The 20,786-nt window shown below is 34.5% G+C and overlaps 1 protein-coding gene across 2 annotated transcripts; it reads left to right on the top strand.

Moving 5' to 3' along the window:
- Positions 1 to 844: 844 nt before the first annotated feature.
- On the top strand, positions 845 to 20,761 carry LOC109053932 (tax1-binding protein 1 homolog A). 2 transcript variants are annotated; one of them, XM_042745974.1, is made up of 17 exons: positions 845 to 975; positions 2,078 to 2,304; positions 4,695 to 4,797; positions 5,418 to 5,608; positions 5,997 to 6,104; positions 9,092 to 9,210; positions 9,731 to 9,821; positions 9,920 to 10,075; positions 10,877 to 11,116; positions 11,286 to 11,462; positions 11,655 to 11,730; positions 12,346 to 12,620; positions 13,759 to 13,845; positions 14,561 to 14,732; positions 15,616 to 15,767; positions 17,922 to 18,007; positions 19,258 to 20,761. In XM_042745974.1, the coding sequence occupies exons 2-17, from the start codon at positions 2,110 to 2,112 to the stop codon at positions 19,466 to 19,468; spliced, it is 2,439 nt and encodes an 812-aa protein (XP_042601908.1). In that variant the 5' UTR covers positions 845 to 975; positions 2,078 to 2,109; the 3' UTR covers positions 19,469 to 20,761. The 2 variants fall into 2 exon arrangements, with proteins under 2 accessions (XP_042601908.1, XP_042601907.1); XM_042745973.1 differs by having other exon boundaries at positions 881 to 1,073.
- The last annotated feature ends 25 nt before the right edge of the window (positions 20,762 to 20,786 follow it).

The raw sequence follows: 20,786 nt of genomic DNA, 5'->3' as shown, positions 1-20,786 counted from the left end.
TATAATATAACAGATCAGTGGTACCAACCAATTAGAGATCCTCATCGAGATATCATGCAGTTTCTCACAGAGTTTTGTTGTTTATTTTATTTACACAGTTGCTGCTGTGATTTCTTTGAATAGAATTAAGATATTACTACTCTTAAAAGATTAAGAATGGCTAGACGCTTCTACGTGAACTTTTGATGTCCCAATCAAAGAATGATTTGTGCTAAAATCTCTTCGTTGTTCTCACTTACATAATATTACACATACATGAATATTTTCAATATCAAACGCTGCAAAATAAATAAATAATAGAATTTTTTTTTTCTAGTACACACTGATCATTTCACAAATATGACTATTCCGCGTTTCCTTTAAAAGGCAGCGTACTTCATAGAGTTTATAAGCATATTTCATAGACATATTTGATATTCAGAGATACACTTTATATAACTAGATATATTATACTTTTTACTTATACAATATAGTGTCTATAGGACGTTTTAGCTATCTCTTAGCATATTAAATGATTAAACGTTTCCTAAAACTAAAACATCTGCATACAATAACCATGTTCTTTTAACTTCTTAAGTAACGCTTGGCATTTTTCCAAAATATCCACGTATGTTTTGCTGAAACAGACTGAGTCGGACTTAAATTATTCGTTTACAAATCGAAAGGAATCAGTAAGATAATAGTCATAAGAGTTGAGTTGTTCTGTTCGAAAGAACCGATTCACTGAAAAGAATCAGACCTCCCATCTCTATTTTGTTGGGGTTATTCACTAACCAATGATAAAACACGGATCTCGGTGACAAGAGTAAATAAACCAATCACAGCGCGCAACCGGCCGGAAGTAGGATGACGTTTCTAGATTCTCAAAACATGTTGACACCCGGTTCAGCTACATGACAGAGACACTCTCCATCTGCGTTATCTAGCAATCTAAACAACAAGAGTTACAGATCTTCAAGTAGACATGGATTACAGGTATAACGGACTTGTTGAGCGACAACTATCAGATATATAGTGATGATCTTGGAAATATATGTTGGAATTGCATGCGGTCCATCTCGATGTATTTATGGGTGGGTTTGCAGTAGAATTAATAAAACTCATCAACTCATCCTCTAAGGCCACCGCCAGTAATTTACGTCGTATAATAAATAACATCCATGTATTGAAAAATGCTACATCATTTAGTGTACTTGTAACTACCATTAAAATCCGCAGCGACTTGTTAGTTAGCGACATGATGCAAGTGAAATATATCTAGAAAGTCGCTTTCGGTTTAAGCAGACATGCTTTAGTATGATTAACAAGGAATGTTATGTTTTACACCATCATATAATGAGTTCAGTGTGGATATGTTATTTGCTGTATTGAATCGAGCTGTCATTGACGGTAAAGGCCTGAACAGGGATGACAGCAGCATCAGCAGTGCCATACATACAGGCCTACTCGGCATCGCCCCATCCGGCTGGAATAGGGCAGGTCTTCCTCATGCAGCTGCACATGGGCTTAAACCAAAATGTATGGCAGCTCGGAAATATTTAAGCATCTAAATAACATTTTAATGCAGTAGAATGACCTATAGTTTATTGCAAATTTTGTGTTGCTTAAACACCTTTATGCAATTTTCAGTGTAAATTTATTTATTTGTATTTTTTTTCTGCATCACTTTCAAAAGTAGCATTAATAAATAAATATAAAGATTATGAACTTTGGTGATCTTCTCTGGAATTATAATGAATAAGGTGAGACTTATATTGTAAGATGTTATGTAAGCATATTGAAATGCTTCAATAATACTTCCTTTATTACTTTTTATTCTGTAAAACCAATAGCTACGCTTGTGTTATGGCTCTCCGAGGTCTCTAAAAGAATGATTCAAATCACCATTTCAAGTCCTTTTATTTATTTAGTAAGGAGCTAAGTAATAATGCAGGGTAATAAAAAACTATTTCAGGGTGATACAAGTCCATGTTAGGGTTTATTTTGCAATTTTTGACTGAACAATATCCTTTGCCTATATTATGAAAGAGAAACTGTGTCAGTTAAACTTTGTAATTTTCATTCCTTTTTGTTTCAGGTAGACCAATCGCAGGCTTTCCTTGAGCGCTTATGATGTTGTCAGCCTGTAATACGGGAACATCTGCTGGTGGAGGAGGAAGTGTTGTCATGGAGACGTCTAACTTCGCCCATGTCATCTTCCAGAATGTTGGGAAAAGCTTCCTCCCGCAGGCAGCGCTTGAATGTCATTACACACTCACCCCCTTCATCACCCCACATCCCAAAGACTGGGTTGGCATCTTTAAGGTTGGTACACTTTACATATTTCACTAACATCTGGTCAATATTTAGGTTTTCATACACAGAAATGCTTTTTGTAAGAAAATTCTAGCCACCCGATTTAAACTCACTTTTTTTCTCTCGCCCTTCTTTCATCTCGAAATTTAATCTTGCACTTAATCAAGAGGAAATGAGCACACGGAAACTTTACGTCTTGTTAAGATACAGTGACAGTTTATGACTGGTATAAAAGGCACTTCAAATCAACCAGATCTTTCCAGCATTTAGAGTGGTGGGTTGCAGGGGAAAATGTGGATTGGAAAAAAGATGTTTAATCCGCTCAATATCGCTGTTGTTTTGATGGTTAGTTTACGGGGGAATAGAGTTGCGGTGTGTCTGTGTGCTTGATTGCATGGTCTGTTGTGCTGGATGCTGTGGGCGTTTCCCACGACAAATGAATCCTTATTTATGCTTTTGCTTTAGTATTTTCTCCTTTCATCCTTGTATCTTTAATAAGATGGAGTATAATAACAGATATTAGCTGCTAAGTGTAATGCATAACTGGATAAGAGTTGTCTTATATGGTTGGATATGTTCTGACAATATCTATGGACTCATATTCAAATTATTAATGAGGTAATATGGGAATTAGTCCTCAGGCATTCACACACACTCAGTACACACACCTTATCATGTGCTTTATATTACTTAGAGAACCACAGGCTCCCTCTGGTGGTTTTGAGAAAGTACTGCTCCTTTTAGAAAGCAGCGAGTTGCATAATTGTTGAACAATGTCTTCAATTTTCTGTGTGCAGAGGTTTTTGTTGTTTCTATTTTTACTCAGCTAAAATTACAATACATGCAAAACTTAATTTAAATTTTTATATTAAATGTTAATAATTATATATAAATAACTGTATTTTATCTGCTTAGTTGTAAAATTCTTTTTAATTTGTACTTGCAATGTTCCTTTTTATTTAATGTGCAAAATTTCAGTTTTAAATTAAATTGATATTTTCATATTAAATTACATTAATTATATATAAATACGTGTACAGTATTTTATCTCTTTATATGTAAAGTTCTATATATATTTAGCTTTAGCTTTTTATTTGTATATGCAGTATCCTTGTGTGTAAAAAAAACAAAAAAAAGAAAAACTTTTTTAAATTTGCAGGGTGAACGAATATAGTGCTCTTATGAAGGAGTATGTTGAAGCATGTTGAAATTAGGCTACCTTTCAGCAATGCAAAAAATGCTGTGTAATCATGCATATACACACTCAGTAGTTTATGCACAGACACACACACACACACTTGGTGTACTCAAGTACTATATAATTAAGTTGTCACCCACATGCCGAACATGTTCTTATACACCTGATTTATAGTTACGTCAGCCCTCTTATTATTTAATTTATCATTTATCGGTCATGGCTTGTTTGAAACACACTCGGATGCATTCTCTCTTTTTCTTTCCTCTTGCTCTCCTCTTTACTTCTCTTCTCTGTAATTAATAGGTGATTTCTTCACAGATGACTGTGTTCCAGATGAAAGCAGAATACTTTCCGTAAAAAAAGAGATTACAGATGTGATATATTGTAATCAAAGTAAATGTCAGATAGTGCTGTGAAAATCACAATGACAAATTGCTGATAGTGTGTGTGTCTTGTTTGTAACTGTAAGAAGTTATCGTATGTGACATGTTTATGATTGTGGACTACATTTTTTTCTTCATTTTCCATCATATTTCATTTAAAACTTCATAAAACCATGCAATCACTCATTTGCACACACAAACAAATATGGGTGGTTATGGAGGTGAAAATTTTATACGTGCTCCAAAGGCAGAAATGATAAAATTCACATGCACACTTTTAAGAGTAACCACACAATTTTTAGCCGCCTTTGAAGCATGTGTAAAATTTTCACCTTTTTCCTGGTCCTTTTTTTCCATTACGCCTCCTTTTCCAACCCTACACACACACACACACACACACTGTGCCCCCTTTTCTGGCTAAGAAGTTCAGAAAGGAGGCTAAGTGTTTCCATTCCTCCTTGAGCTTATTGTGATATTTATAACCTGTGAAATCGATATGAGACAAAGTAATAAGACTTTAGATCTCCCACAGGTTTAATGTATTGTTAGAAAGTAATGTTTCTTCTTTCTGACTTTCTTTCCATCTGTTTTGACTGGGTGATCCTTAAACATTTTATGTAGTCTCTTTGTTTATATAGTTTTGCTTGTATCGTTTTGGTCAAAATGAACTAGTCTGTGTTTTATATGTTTTACTTGTAACTGTTTTCAAAGGCCTTCATTGGTCTGGTCACAAAAGTTTTAGTTCTGACTCACTTCTTGTTTGCTGTTTTTATGTATGTATGTGTGTGTGTGTGCGTGTGTGCGTGTGTGTGTGTTAGGTGGGCTGGAGCAGTGCGAGAGACTACTACACGTTTCTCTGGTCTCCCATGCCTGAAAACTACACTGAGGGATCCACTGTTCACCGAACCATCATCTTTCAGGGTATACAAACACACACAAAGTCAACATGTATTGCCCTACGCAACCTATTTTATATTTATTCTGTAATTTGATGTAGTGAAAAAGGAGAAAAGTGAACGGCGTGACATTATTTTATTTTTCAGGAATTGATTGGATGGTTAAACTTGCTTTTATCCATCATTCTTTATTTGGACAGTGAAATTGGGTGTTATTATTGTTATTGTGTTAATTGTTTTTAGCTTTTTGCACAGTAAGACCAAATATTTTTTTTATTTAATGTCATCATGTTTTGTTTTGTTTTGTTTGATTGGATGATTAAAAATGGTCATCAAAGAGTCATCATTTTTGATTTCAGAACTTTTGAAAGTTCATGCAGACTTTATCTTTGATGTTTTGTTTTTGTTTTGTTTTGTTTTGTTTTGTTTTGTTTTGCTTTGTTTTGCTTTGTTTTGTTTTGTTTTGTTTTGTTTTGTTTTGTTTTGCTTTGCTTTGCTTTGCTTTGTTTTGTTTAATTCTGTAGGCCATTTTGTTTTTGCTTTATTTTGTTTGCAGATGACCTTTCTATTGTAAGTTATAGTATAAGACAATACATCTGATAAAGATGAAACCTGTAATCAAATACTCTACATGCTGTTTCCTAGGATATTATGTTCCCCGTAGTGATGGTGAGTTTTATCAGTTCTGCTATGTCACACACACGGGTGAAATCAGAGGTGCGAGCACACCATTCCAATTCCGCCCGGCCACACCCACAGGGGAGGAGCTACTGACCATGGAAGATGATGGGAACTCAGACATACTGGTTGTGACGACAAAGACTGGACTACTTGAGGTATGCAAATCACACAAACAAGAAAACAAATCCCTGCTTTGTTCCAAAACCTAAGGCATCACGGTGCATTCTTGATACCAAACATAGGCAACCTAATCATGCTGTCTCTTGATATAACCTGTTTTATCCAAATTATAAAGTAAAATTGCATGTATTGTTTGCAATGATGTATTGTAACAATCCCGGGGGGGAAAAAAGGAAAAGAGATAGATAGATAGATAGACACAGACAGACAGACAGACAGATCAGCTTATGAGCTTCCATTATGGTAAGATGCTGTCTTAGAAGGCAGCTGTCCATGTTGGAAGCAAGGCATCTCACTAGGTTTTGGAACAAAGCTTGTGTCTTATTTTTTTGGCTTATTATCTTTATATGTGTGTATGAGCAGCAGCGTGTAGAGGAAGTTCAACAGGAGTGCAAAGAACTGCAGAAAGCACTACGCCTTCTCACACAGGAGAGAGATCAGCTACAGGAGAGACAGAGACAACAGAACCAGGTACTAAATACACACTCGCACATAAAAGTGACCAACCAATGAAGCAGCAAAGATGGCTTACACACACACACAGTGTTTAAACAGCATGTAACACACACCAGAGATCACAAGTTCAAGTTATCTGCACATCAAAGCGCTCTTCTGTGTGTGTATGTGCACATTGGTGCTTTAAGACTTTCTGTCTCCAAGTGTAAAACGCTTTTCTGTTTGACTGACGGTGAACTTACTCCCACAGAGCACTTTATCTTATCAGATAATGGCCGTGTGTGTGTCTCTGTGTGCATTACTGACCTTCCCCATAAAGTCATGTGATTTATCCATACTTAATTCTGACTGTGCTGAGGATGATTTACTTGGAGTGAAAGAACTGGGAGTTTGAGAAACAGAGAAAGAAGGAGAGTGAGACAGAGAAAAGTTTACTTGGGCATCTGTTATCACGGCGGTGCCATGTCGACCACAGAGGGTAGACGTGACGTCAAACGTGTGCACGCAGCCAGGAGTTAAGGTCCACCAAAACCACTCAATAGAAAGGAGGAGACCTGCCCAGTCACTGAGTCAACAGCAGCCAGTCACGCGATTTTCTCTCTCTTTTTCGTCTGCTAATTTTGATTATATTTAAAGGTGCTGTATGTGATTTCTTTTTTTTTTTTAAAGATACCACACATAAAACGTCACTACTGCCTGATACATATAACTGAAAATGTGTCCTGCCTGTCTTTGTAACAGCCTTATGCTCTGTAAAAAGCATAAAAAAAGTTTGAAATAGGCAGCTTTTTTATTGTTTATCAGAAACAGTCTTGTCAATCATTTCATATCTAAGCAGTTTGCAAACATTCGATTGGCTGATATCTCATTCGAGGGTGGGGTTTAAAGAGGGGTGTGTTATAATAGTTATAGGGGATAGTTATAATGTCAAGTTAATTAAATGCATTAATGTTTTTCATTTTTGTTGGTTAATGTTGATAGCCCTGATTCTTTATTTCCTATTAATATCTCCTTTATTTAAAATTTTTAATCTGCGTTTTCTGAACCTTTTGTCATTCCTGTTCATTTGATTTTACAAAATACAGTAATGTGACGGTATTATCATTATTCCGATATCAGATGGTAATACCATGGTACTCTGATGTAGGCTATATACACTATACAATATTGTGAAATATTATTACAATTTTTGGTTATACTTTATTATGTGTCCTTGTTACAGAGTAATTATACATTTAAGTACTGAGTAATATTAATGAACTGCATGTACTTACTATATGGTTAGGTTTATGATTAGGGTTTGTCTTAGGGTAACTATTACTATTACAATAGTAAGTACTTGTAACATATGTAACAAGGACACCTTAAAATGAAGTGTTACCCAATTTTGTATTTTAATATATTTTAAAACGTAATTTGTCATTTTCTTCCATTACTTCCATCCTTAGAGTCACATGATCCTTCAGAAATAATTCTAATATGCTGATTTGCTGCTTAAGAAATGTTTATATTCTGCTTAATATTTTTTTTGTTTGTTTATTTTAAGAAGTGTGTGTTAATTTCTTTAAAAAAATCTTACCCCAAACATTTGAACAGTAGTATACCAGTGCAGTTAGTTGGTCTATATCTTGTATCCCTTTTTAGATATTATTTTAAATGTATTTACCTAACTATCACCTATAACTGACTTTTCAAAATTTTCTTACCCTTAAAAGAGTGCTAGATGGCATAAAAATAAGAAAATAAATAAAACAATGTAAACACCATCAATACCAAAGAATATTGTGGTCATCCCCACCCCTTGCATTGTTTATTTAATATGGCCAGCTAATTTCATCCATGTACCACATTTTACCATGTAAAATCCATTTCACAAAATGTAATTTTCCCCTCAGCATAAAAAATAAATAAAAAACTCTTTGCAGATTCCGTTTGGCTCTGATGTGGTGTTGATGTTTGACTGCACAACAAGCACATTAAACTCTTAAAGGGCCCAGAAAACAGCAGGATGTGATTGAGTTGGTTTGCTGGTCTTTCAGCGCCCCCTGGTGTTTCTTCTGGAGACCCTGTTGAGGTCTGTAAGTGTGAATTATGAGTGTCACAAAGGACAAAGAACACCACAAATAAAACATTAACACTTTTATAATTCTCTCTCACACTCCAGTCACACAAAACCTTTCATATGCCATAAGTGTGCGTGTGTCTGTTAAACTGTCAGAACTTACATATGAAAATAGACTTCCTCTTTATCGTGAGAACATAAGTATATATTTTGTGGCTGCTAATTTTACGACCTCACATTTTATTTGCCTGTGCTGCAATTCCGAAACATCATCGGCCGTAAAACACCACGAGTCACCAGATTAGCCAGAGGACAAGGCGTGTATGCCTGCTTTCAGAACCAGATGTTACTGTGATTTACTGATGACGAGTGTTAAATATGAGCCGCCGCAACAAAAGTGAAATCGAAGCCCCCTCTTTTCCTGCTGACATCATACGACTGGGAAATTAACTTCAGCCATGAACTGGCTGAAGAGAGAGAAAAAGACTTTTGATAATTATTTTCTCTTTCAGTTAAGCCTCCTGTAGACTGCCACATTATCAAAAGAGTCTGTGAAGTCTCTGTTATTCCCAATGAATTGCTCTGTTATTTCATTTTCTGTCTAGTAACAATCCTTATAAATTTCTAATAATTTCTAAATCTGTATATATTTTTTTAATCTATATGATGTGTGTTAGAAGAACTTGTTTAACCTCTAAACTTAAATATTTTAATTGCTTATATATGATTATATATATATATATATATATATATATATATATATATATATATATATATATATATATATATATATATATATATATATATATATATATATATAAATATAAATAATAATAATTGGTTAGTTCCCTTTTGATAGATTTTTGCTATTGGATAAAATGCTTGGAGTGTTTTGATTGGCTGGGTGGTGTGATTGATAGCATTTGATGTCCAATTGCAGGAGCTGCAGAAAGGCTTGCATGAGGAGAAGGAGGAGGCTCAAGCCAGAGTGAGACAACTTGAACAGGACCTGCTGGAAATCACACAAAAAGCTGTTCTGAAAGAGACTGAACTGGACTGGTAAGGCCCGAACACACATTACCTGACATGAATATAATTATATTATTTACATATCTAAAGTAGGGTCCAAAAGTCTGAGACAATTAATTTAAAATGCTTTTATTGTTTATTTATTTGAATTTAATTATTATTATTATTATTTTTAATTTGATTTAATTATTTTATCAGCATAACAATTTTTTTCCCAAAGTATTAGCATTTTATTTGAGTGCAGCACTCATGGTCTGCAGGTTTGTGTAAAACCTGATGATCATGTTCTCATATTTTTGACACAATCCATTGAGCATCTTGTGTTTCAATGGAGGCAAAAACATCTGATCAAATTTGATTATATGATTAGTGACCTACAAAGAATTTTAAAATATATAGGCCTATATATTCAGTATATAGGCCATAATGTTTCCCTTTTACATTTAGATTTTCCAGTCTGAATTAGATTTTGACTTGGACTCTCAGAAAGAGAATGCAGATTTATAGTTGAGGATTTATATGGTGTATTTTGTTTTTTTGTGTCGTTCAGTTTAAGAGACAGGCTGCAGAAGGTGATTTCTGAGAAGGACTGTCTACAAACTCAACTGAAGAATGAGAGAGACGAGAGGGAGCTTTACAAAGTGCGTGCGTGTAGTATCTACAGGTGATAAACTGTGATCATATGCATCGATCAGTCATGGGACGTGCATTGATCCATGTTGTGTGTTCATGCTTACAGTCTCACGTGCGCAGTGCCGAGCTGGAAAACACTAAACTCAGTGCAGAGCTGCAGATGCTGAAGGCAATGGAGCTAAACAGAGAGGTCACCATCGCACAGTACCAGGAGGAACTGCACAGGCTACGCACAGAGAGAGACACACACCCCGCTGATGCCGTAATAGATGTTTATTTAAAGAATAAATACAAATATATTAAATATATTTACTACCGGTCAAAATTCTGGAATAAGTATGATTTTTTTTTTTTTCATGTTTTCAAAAGAAGGTTCTAATGCTCACCAAAGGTATTTATTTGAAGAAAAATACAGTAAAAATTATTGCAGTTTAAAATAACTATTTTAATATATTTTCAAATGTAATTTATTTCTGTAATAGCACAGCTGAATTTTACTCCAGTCTTCATAGTCACGATCTTTCAGAAATTATTCTAATATAGAAATATTTCTTATTATTATAATGTTGAAAACAGTTTTTGCTGCTTAATATTTTTGTGATAACCATTTAAAAAAAAAACCTAATATTTAAATGTTTGGGATAAGAAAGATATTAAAAAAATGTAAAACTTCTATGCTGCATGGATGCTCTAAAATTTAGAGTCTAAATTGATCAGAAGTGACAAAGTTTGTTTTACGAAGGATTTACGTTTCAAATATATGTTGTTCTTTTGAATATATTATATTTCAAATATATGTTGTTCTTTCTATTAATCAAAGAATCAGATTTCCACAAAATTATTAAACAGCAAAACTGTTTTCAACATTGATAATAATAAGAACCATTATTAATAATTGAGCACTTAAAATAATTGTGCGCTGAATCACCATATTCAAATAGTTTTTGAGGAACTACAGTATTTTTGATCAAATAAATGCAGCCTTGGTGAGTATATGCACTACATAGTGCTTGTTTACATAAATCATACTTTGTCTTCCCTAATGCATTGTGTGCATCTCCAGGGTCTGAAAGAGCAGTTGCGTCAAGCTGAGGAGCAGCTCCAGGCCACGCGGCAGCAGGCCGCTATGTTGGGTTCTGAGTTACGTGATGCCTTCGGCGGGCGAGATCGCACCATGGCTGAGCTGTACCGTGCCCGTCAGGAGACAGAAGACCTACGAGCTCGTTTAGTTGAAGCCCAGGAAGAATGCAGACATGCTCAGAATCAGCTTGACAGGATGAGAAGCCAGGCATCAAAGGAAGTGGTAACCACAACTAACTGTCCCTTATGTTTATTTGATTGTGAAGATCTGTTAATAACAATATGAAGAACACATGGTTTAGACGCAATGTTTAGACACAGTGTGAACTGTGAGATAACACTCTTTCTTGTGTTCTTATTTTATTTTATTTATATATTTTTTTTAATTTCAGGGCAGGGCTGGTGTGGGTGTGGTTTCAGAGTTGGAGGCGGAGCTACAAAAGGAGGTCGAGGAACTAAAGCTGCGTCTGAATATGGCTGCAGAGCACTACAAAGAGAAATACAGAGAGTGCCAACGTTTGCGAAGACAAGTCACCAAACTGACCCAGCAGCAAGAGACGCAGCAGGGGGTGAGTAACTGAAATTATGGCTTTACCCAGCTGTACATTTTACAAAAAAATGCAACTCTTGCAATGATACACTTAATTATGTACATAAGATGTCAAGCAATCATACATTTTGTTTTTATGCATGTTGGTTGAGGTTTATAAGTAAAGTCCTATATTTTTGTGTGAAATCTTAAAATATGACATATGTTTTAGGACTGTAACAGGAATGATGCCTCTACAGAGACCACACAGGAGTTACACACACCAGATGCAGAGACGCCTCCCACAGGTACTGGCAAGGAGACAAATGAATCCAAATACATTTAAACTCCAACACACATCGTCAAACTAGTTTCTTTAAAAATAAAATAAAAAAATAAAAAATTTATTTAAAAATTATTAAATAAATAAAAATGAGTAATAAACCCTTTTTGGAGGAAATTAATGCTTCAAATAAATGACAATTATATAAAAAAATTATATATATATATTTTTTTTTTTTTACTTTTTTACTTTTCCACAATTAAGCAGCACAACTGTTTTCACTGATAATAATAAGAAATGTTTCTTGAGCATCAATCAGCTATTGTAATAATTTCTGAATGATCATGTGACACTAAAGACTCTAGCAATGGAGTAATATATTAAATTTAAATTAAATTAAAAATATATATATGTAATATATTAAACATATATTATTAAATACTAAACACTTAATTTAAATTTGAATAGTATTTCACAATATTACACTTTTTACTGTATATTTGATCAAATAAGTGCAGCATTGGTAATTATTATTATCAGTTTTTGTGTCACGTCGCACAGCAGTTTCATGACTAATGTTTTTATATGCTCTATAATATTGTGACCAAATACTTATGCATTAACTTCTCACATTTGAAAGATCAATATCCTGCTGAGATCAAACCTGTGACACAAAGAGATGCCGAGAGAATGGGAACTGAAGGCAGACCTGGACTGGAGAGGAAGGAAGAGAAAAAAGAAGAAGAGGAGGAAGATGACGATGATGAAGAGGAGGAGGACGAGGATGAGGAGGAAGAGGAGTGCAGTGTGTCAGTCGAAGCTGAGCTTGCCTGCATGGAGGAGAAATGGAGAGAACAGTGCACCATCAATGAAAACCTGAAGCTCCTGCTAGCCAGTGAGGAGCAGCGGTTTAAAGTATGTAAACACACATACACACACATGTACATACATGATTCAGGTTCAGTGTGAGGGTCAACATCACAGGAAAGAGCCAGCCACAGATACTCACACATTCATTTGCATAAGATGTCAGCACACACAAGCATGCAAACAAACACAGTTGAACTTCCACGGGTTGATTTTTAGGTCCAGTTCACTGAGGTATCACATTTCCGTCAGTCTTGTGAGGGTGTGTGAACACAGCAGTCATTAAGGACAGAGCTGGCCAAGTGGAAAGGAGGTCGTAAAGGACTCTTCTTGTCTGAGTATTTAGACAAAGCTGGAGACACCATCAAAAGGAAAGTCTTTTATTTACAGCGTGTTTAAACGCATGCACACGCTCTCGCCAAATGCTTTATGACTGTTTGCTGGAGAGGAGGGTAAGATCGTAGTAAACCCATTTCAACTGAACTTCAAACCCAAACAAGCATTGACACAATGATAACTCAGAAAGAGAGAAAGAGGAGATCAGCAGACCACAAAAATACGAATTTATAATATTTAATATTATTAAAATAATAATATTAATATTAAGCACCAAATCAGCATATTGGAATGATTTCTGATGGATCATGTGACACTGAAGACTGGAGTAATGATGCTGAAAATTCAGCTTTTGGCATCACAGGAATAAATTACATTTTCAAAATTATTTAAATATTATGTTAAATTGTTATTTAAAAATTGTAATAATAATTGTCAGTATGTCTGTTTTAACTGTATTTCTGATTAAATAAATGCTGCCTTTATGACCATTCAAGATTTTTAAATTGAACTTTTGAACCATTAACTTTGTAGTGTTTCTAATTTGAAACAAGTCATTTAGAAATTAATGGAAAATGTATTCAATTTTTTGGGTCAAAAAATGTCACATTCTTGAGAAACACTCCAAGTCCAGAATTAAGATTGCTTAATAGCCTATATATGCTTGCTTAATAATCTATAGCCACTCCTAATCGGTTTTTAAATATTATAGGACTTGCAACTCACAACTTTGTTCCGTGCCTTTAGTGGTTTAGAATCACACACTTCACTTTCAAGTGGTGTTTTTAGAGCAGTTAGAAAACATGTGTCCAGATGCCACTCAAAATAAATTGTATGAATTCCTTGATAGACTCAAGTGGCAGAGAAGGACAGAGAGGTGTCTGCTCTGAGGGAGAGTCTTGTGGTGGTCACCAGGGAGAAAGAGAAACTGGAAAAGGTAAGAGCATTTATAGTATAAACCTGTTCTTATAGTTCCTATTGTTCCTATAAACAGTTTGTTGATATATACTCAAGTATTGTGTTCTTTGTTCTTTGTCCAAAGATCCAAAAAGCAGCTATATCTTCTAAATCTGGTATTATTAGCTTGATCTTCTAAATGTTCATGAGAATCTTTAAATATTAAATACCTTAATTCGATTCTTAGCAGGTAAGACGCTGAAATCAGGCAGAGTGTGAATGTTTGAGCACCAAGAGTCACGGCTAAATGCCACATTCGGCTTCCTGATTACCCATCAGCACTTGTGTTAAATGTTAAATGTGCGAATAATTCCTCTAATCATGGCTCTTGGATATGAGGTCAAAGGAGAAAGAAAGAAAGAACAAGAAAAAGAGGAGAATTATACACTGTGTCAGTGCTATTTAAAGACTGGTAATATAGTACTCAAGATTTCAGTTTCTTTGGTTGAAGCTTGTTGGCCAAAGTTTAATTCAGGTTTTTGTAGTGTATCTTTTGTAACATTGATTATGAGATTATTGCAGTGCTGTAATTTAAGCATCAAGCCAGGTTTGTCCTTTATCTTTTGCAATTTCAGTGACAATATTTATATTAGCTACTTTTACTCATGTAAGCGATAAATAAGGGTTTCCTGTCTGGTATGTTTGGAACTCACTTTGTGATCATATATTTTGTTGATTGTTTGTTTTTCTTGCAGGAGTTGCGGCAGTGTATGAACAGAGTGGAGGCAGCAGCGAGTCGGAGGTCAGAGCCAATGATTCTGCGATACCCACTGCCGTATACACAAGACCCTCCTTCACCTCCACTGGTGCCCCAACAACCAGCTGAACTGCAGTACGGAAACCCCTATTTAGAGCAAGAGACCCGGGGTGGGTGCACGCTTTTGTCTTCTTTAATTGTTTTATTATGAATTTTTATTAGTATAGTATAGTATACTTATAAGTATAGTTAAAAAAAAAAAAAAAAACTACTAGATTATTTGAAAAATGTAGATTGTCTATAATGACCTGTTTATGGTTGAATTTGTTTTATACTAGAGTAATAAAAGTGATTAAAAAAGTGTTTACTTAATTATTTATCATTTATAATTATTCAAACAATACCAATTTAGTCAGTAGGATTTTTGTTGTTTTTTAAAGAAGTCTCTTACCAAGGCTAAATTTGTTGTGTCATAAATACCATAGAACAGTACAATTGTGAAATATTATTGCATGCATCACAGTGGTTTTTATTTTAATATATATATTAAATGTAATTTATTCCTGCTGAATTTTCAGCAGTCAGTGTCACATGACCCATCAGAAATCACTCTAATATGCTGATTTGATGCTTAAGAAACATTTCTCTTTTATCAATATTGAAAACAGTTTTGCTGCTTAATAATTACATACAGTATATACAATTAATTTGTTGATGAACAGAAAGTTTACAACAAAAAACAGCATTTGTTTGAAATAGAAATCTGTTGTAATGTGAAACAAGTTTCTGCTGTCACTTTTAAACAATTTAATGCATAGTTGCTGAATAAAAGTAATAATTTAAAAAATCTCTGACCCCCAAATTTGTGATTGTAAATATTTTTATATATTAAAAAATGTAGTATGCATTTTTATATGAATAAGTGTAATATATTTGTTTTGCTGTCGTGTCAAAATTGGTAGAGTATCGGGAACATTGAAACTCATATGTAACTACTAAAAGTTTTGTGATGTGGCAGCCCTATTCAGAGCTTCCTGAATTGTTCTTGCTTAGATGGAGCAGATGGGGCATTATCCCCAGAACAAACCTGCCGGCCCCCTCCTTTGGCTCCACCGCCGTGGGGTGGTCCTGTGGTCTGCAGTCAGCCATCACGCAGTCTCAGCCCCCCCGATGGCCTGGAGAATCCCGCTGAAGAGCGGCCTAACGTAAGGAAACCCGCTGTACACAAAGACAGAGCAGTGGAAATATTTTGAAAACTCCACAACAACAACTTCTACTGTGTATATTTCTTTGGCAGCTACATAGATGTATAATAGGCATGGTCTGTTTTAATGTAACTTCACCATGCTATAAGTAGTGCTTGATGGATAGTATTGGAAGAGTGCATTTTAATCTGGACAGTGTAATTTTTAAAGCTGTTGCTTATCTGCAGTACATTGTTAAAACACATCCTGTCTGATGCTACAGTGACATTTAGCAGATGTTTTTTTTTTTCATTAAAGCTTTTTCATTTAAAGTTCCTCTTTATTAACACCAAAGCAGAAATGTGTTTTTAATGATATTATACTGCATTTTAATAGCTTAACAACACATCGGCATGTTGATGGTTCTCTGATGTTGGTTAATGGTCACATAACATTTAGGCAAACAAAAGATTATATCTTTTTATTGCAGTTTTGTTTTAATAATTTATGAATGTATCATTTAGCATTATCTTTAAAATAGCTATTATTTGAATAATTCACAAAAATTCACTATTCCTTTCTCTTTAATGATCTGACCAATTTCATTTTTGTTTCGCAAGATTTGACAGTTGTCTCTAGCATTGTGTCATTTGTGAAAGGTGGGAGATATAAGCATGAAAAAACAGTACAATACAGCTTCAGAGTTCAGACATATTTTTGTGATACATTTGTGGGGAATTTGCATCTGTTTTGAAGCTTTACAACTTAAATTACTGTTCATTGTAAATGCATTGAAAAGAGCAACTGGCACATTATTCAAAATATCTTATTTTCTGTTTCTTAGAGGAAAGAAAGTCATACAGGTTAGACATGAAGGTGACAATTTTTTTTTTTTTTTCAAATAGGACAAAAGCTCCATAAAGTTATCATAAAATCTACCTTCCTTATATTAAGCGTCTTTAACTACTTTGTACTTACATTTAAATGAATTCACTTATTGTGTAGATCATGTTTTTACATTGTACTCACCGTTAAAAATATCTTCCTGTAATTACATTTGTATTGTATATCTGTAGTTACATCTATAATTACACTGTCAACCCTACACCTACACCTTAACCTACCTTAAACCTAACCAGACCACCAAACTTTAACCCTATCCCAACTCAACAGCAGCAAAAGTGATTTGGGTTGTGCTTTAATTTACAGCACGTGCACTTACATGTCCTTACAGTGTACTTGCCTAAGAAAGTGCTGGGTAATGTAAGGAAGGTAACTACATGGGTTAACGTTTAGGGGTATGTTCAGGGTTAGTGCTTAGTTATTACTCAGTTTTGTGACATTGTAAATATTGTAAAATAAAGTGCTACCGTGATTTACAATGCAGCATAAACACAATAACTACATCGTACCAAACAGTTCATTATTTTTGATGTAAGTACATTATAGTTAAAGACACCTAATATAAAGTACCCATAAAGCTAGTTTAAGTGACTCGTCAGCTTTATTTTTCTAAGTTTCACAGCTAATAACTGGGTGTTATTGTGCCAGTCTTTAAACTGATATGTGGCATTACCATGTATTTTTGTCACCCTTTAGCAACCTTCACTACTTCTTTCTCTCTCTCAGCCTTTCTTTCTGTTTTTCAGCCTTTCCTCTTGACTTCAAACTCTTTGATTCACTCTTTTTTCATCTTCTCTTCCTCACTGCCCTCTGCACTCCCCGCACCCTCAGACCTCAGTTCATATAGGTGAAAACAGAGGTGGTTAATTTGCATGAAACGGCAATTAAGGCTTTTCTCTTTTGAGCTCGTTAGTGGATTAGAGTGACGAGGCTAGAGGCTCGTTAGAGAGAGATGTTGACGAGGGCTATGCTAATTGGCTGGGGGTGCCGGCCTGTGATATTTGAGGGTGCAGATCGGCACTGACCCCTTTCTCCTCCTTTCTCGTTTGCTGCGTTAAAAGCCCATTAACCTTTGCAGGGAGCCGGCTGTGTGCAGACAGGCGTGGCTTTTCATCAGAAGTGTGGGTGTGTGTGTCTGTGTGAGATCTTAGCTGTTATGTCTCAATAGAGAGGTGACAGCTAAATGTGTCCACTGAAGTACATTGTATTGTTATGTCTCAGTCAAGAAGAAATGATGTGTGTGTTTCATTTTGGTTTTTATGTCTTTCTTAGGGAGGTGATGGTGAGGCCCCTGCAGTCTGCGATCATCAGAGCCTGGAATCTAACGAGAGCCACACCAGCTTCTGCTTTGATACCAGGTTAATGTTTGGAAAAATATGCTACCTTACTCATACTTTGTTTGCAGTGTGTATACTGTACACCGTTTGCATTGAATGCATAGAAATAGTATATTTGCCAAAATCTGTGGTATACAACAAAGCATACTGTGTGAACCACTGTATCCCACAATGCAATGCTTTAGACCTAAGTGACAAATGACTAGAAGTAAAATTTTATTTTATTTTTGTTTATAAAAAATGAAAAGAAAATGAAGCCCAATGATGCAATAATGTAAATGTCTGTGTACATTTTATTTCATACATCTTTTTTCGGGATTTTTGACTCATTGTTGGATATGAATGCCAAAAATCTTGGAGGACATACCAAAACAATGTTTGTTTTTTACATTTATTTAAAAAAATGAAATAAAATATTACCGTAAACACTTAACTGGATGTCATTTGTAGTTTGGTGAGGTCATGACAATGAAGCATTCTACATATAAAGGTTTGCAGTTGATATATGGTTGCAAAGTGTATGCTATAAACTATTCTAAATATTAGACTGTAAATATTACAGTATATACAGCATAGTGTGCAGCAGTGTTTAGTATCATTTATTTACTATGTTCAGTTTTTTGTATATATTTTGAAATGTATTTTATTTTTACATTTTCTGTTTTCATTTTAATGTTAGCTAAAGTTTTAGTAATTTAAGTTTTTTTTAATTTTTATTTTTTTTATTATGTTTTAAATAGAGTCTATATAGTTTTTAAGTGGTTTTGATTTGTTTTATTTTTTTAGTACTTCAGATTAAACTAAATGAAAACGAAACATGTTGCTTTGGAATCTAGCTGGGTTTTTTTTTTTTTTTTTTTTTTTGTATTTTATTTCAGTTAATATTTATTTTATTTCAAGTATTGGAAATGTTCTTATGACGGTTTTAGTTTTAGTTACTAATAATAACCCTGATAACCAGTAAGCTTTTGAAACATAGCCCTGGAATTGATTTTCCATTTCCAAAGTGACAACTGACAGAATGTAATTAAAAAAAAAAAAAAAAAAAAAATTTTTGCTTAGATACTTAATAATCACTTGCTGACTAAACAGTAGTGAGACTGACATATGCATACTGCTGTTTAAAATGTTTACTTTGTCATAGTTTCCATTGTAAACTTGTAGTAGGCACTGCATATTATGTATTACACCGTAAGCAATAAGCAAACTTTCTTTCAAACACCTCCAATAGTTGTAGATTAAAACACTCTCTCTCTTTCTTCCCCACCCAGACCTGATGTTCATAAGCGGTGTCCCCTGTGTGAGGTGATCTTCCCGCCACAGTTTGAGCAAAGCCGTTTTGAACGACACGTGGAGTCTCACTGGAGGGTATGTCCCGTCTGCAGCGAGCAGTTTCCTCTGGACTGCCAGCAGCATCTCTACGAAAAGCATGTGCACACACACTTTGATGACAATGTTCTGAACTTTGACAACTTTGATTAGAGAAGAAAAAATATTTATTTGCTTTCAGTTCAATATAAAACGCCTCAGGTGATTCAGGGGCTTCAGTGTTTTGTTCGAAACACGCTGATGTTGTCACTTTGTCGTAACCGCTGCACTCATGCCAGGAGGACTGTATTTGATTTGCACATAGACAAACATTAATTCAGATATTTAAACTTCTAAGGGACATAATACTGTAATAATGGTCTTCAGGTGTAATAGATATGTAAGAAAAAAAAATTAAAAGCACTTTTTTTAGTTTAAAATTTTGTGTACTACTGATTGCGCTTTAAAATGAGAGCTTTAGGTTGTTGTTTATGAAAATGTAAATTTATTTTAAAGGACCAATGATGCAATGATGTATATGTTTATTTTGCCAAAAGGAAATTACCATAATTAATAAACCCAAATCACTCAAAATTACTCTTAAATTAAATGCTTTACTCTTGAATGCTTTCTGTGTGAAACACAGTCACTAAATACACTAATTTAAAGGGATAGTTCACCTAAAATTGGACATTCTGTCACCATTTAATCACCCTCATTTTGTTCTAAAACCATTTAACATTCTTCTGTGAAACTAAATGCTGGTTGTGCTTTAAATTGTATTACAATAAATATGGACCAGAGCTTTTAAGCTTCAGAAAAGATGTAAAAGCACTATAAAAAATATCATAAAAAGTGGTTTAAAACTGTTTAAGTTGAGCGAATGAACTGAATTATGGAAGCCTGTTTCTGCCACAGTTTTGAGTTCATTTGTGAGAAAATATTTTTGTTTTGTTTTATTTTTATCCCATGGCAGAAATAAGCTTCCATACTGACTGATCAGTCCAATTTGTGAATGAATTGTTTAGTTTAGTGGCTCAACCAATTCATTTAGGAAGCTTGAAAGCTATAGTCTCCTTTTATTCTACTAGTAGCTCTTTTCAATAATCCAATTACCATTAAATGTTCTTATTCCATGTGATAATGATGACAAAACGTTTGTTTTAAAGTGAACTATTTCTTGAAGCTCAGCTAAAATAACCAAGCGACTCAATTCAGAGAGCCAGAGGGCTAAAACTATGGCTGTGGATTTGGCAGCGACTTTTCAGTGCATCATTGGTTCAAACATGACTTAATACATTCAGTTTCAGCATTGTATCCATCACACATTCCTGCTTGAAATCCATTTATCCAACAAAGCTGATGCTTCACACTGTAAGTGTGCCAGGAAGTTAAACTTAGGGTTGCTGTGTGTTTGTGTGTATCAAGTGTATGTTTATTAATAAAGAATGCTACAGCTCAAGTTCATTCATCTGAACATTTGTCCTTGTAT

The sequence above is a fragment of the Cyprinus carpio genome, chromosome B19, assembly GCF_018340385.1.
Source record: "Cyprinus carpio isolate SPL01 chromosome B19, ASM1834038v1, whole genome shotgun sequence".
Taxonomy (NCBI): domain Eukaryota; kingdom Metazoa; phylum Chordata; class Actinopteri; order Cypriniformes; family Cyprinidae; genus Cyprinus; species Cyprinus carpio.
The sequence above is the reverse complement of the archived record's forward strand: the minus strand, read 5'-3'. Positions and strand labels throughout refer to the sequence as shown.

Excerpts from the sequence above, each read along its gene's own strand:
- LOC109053932 (XM_042745974.1), top strand. The coding sequence starts at position 2,110 with ATGATGTTGTCAGCCTGTAATACGGGAACATCTGCTGGTGGAGGAGGA. Across the intron at positions 11,731-12,345 it reads TGCAGAGACGCCTCCCACAG|ATCAATATCCTGCTGAGATC; the intron begins GTACTGGCAAGG and ends CACATTTGAAAG. Across the intron at positions 18,008-19,257 it reads AGCTTCTGCTTTGATACCAG|ACCTGATGTTCATAAGCGGT; the intron begins GTTAATGTTTGG and ends TTCCCCACCCAG.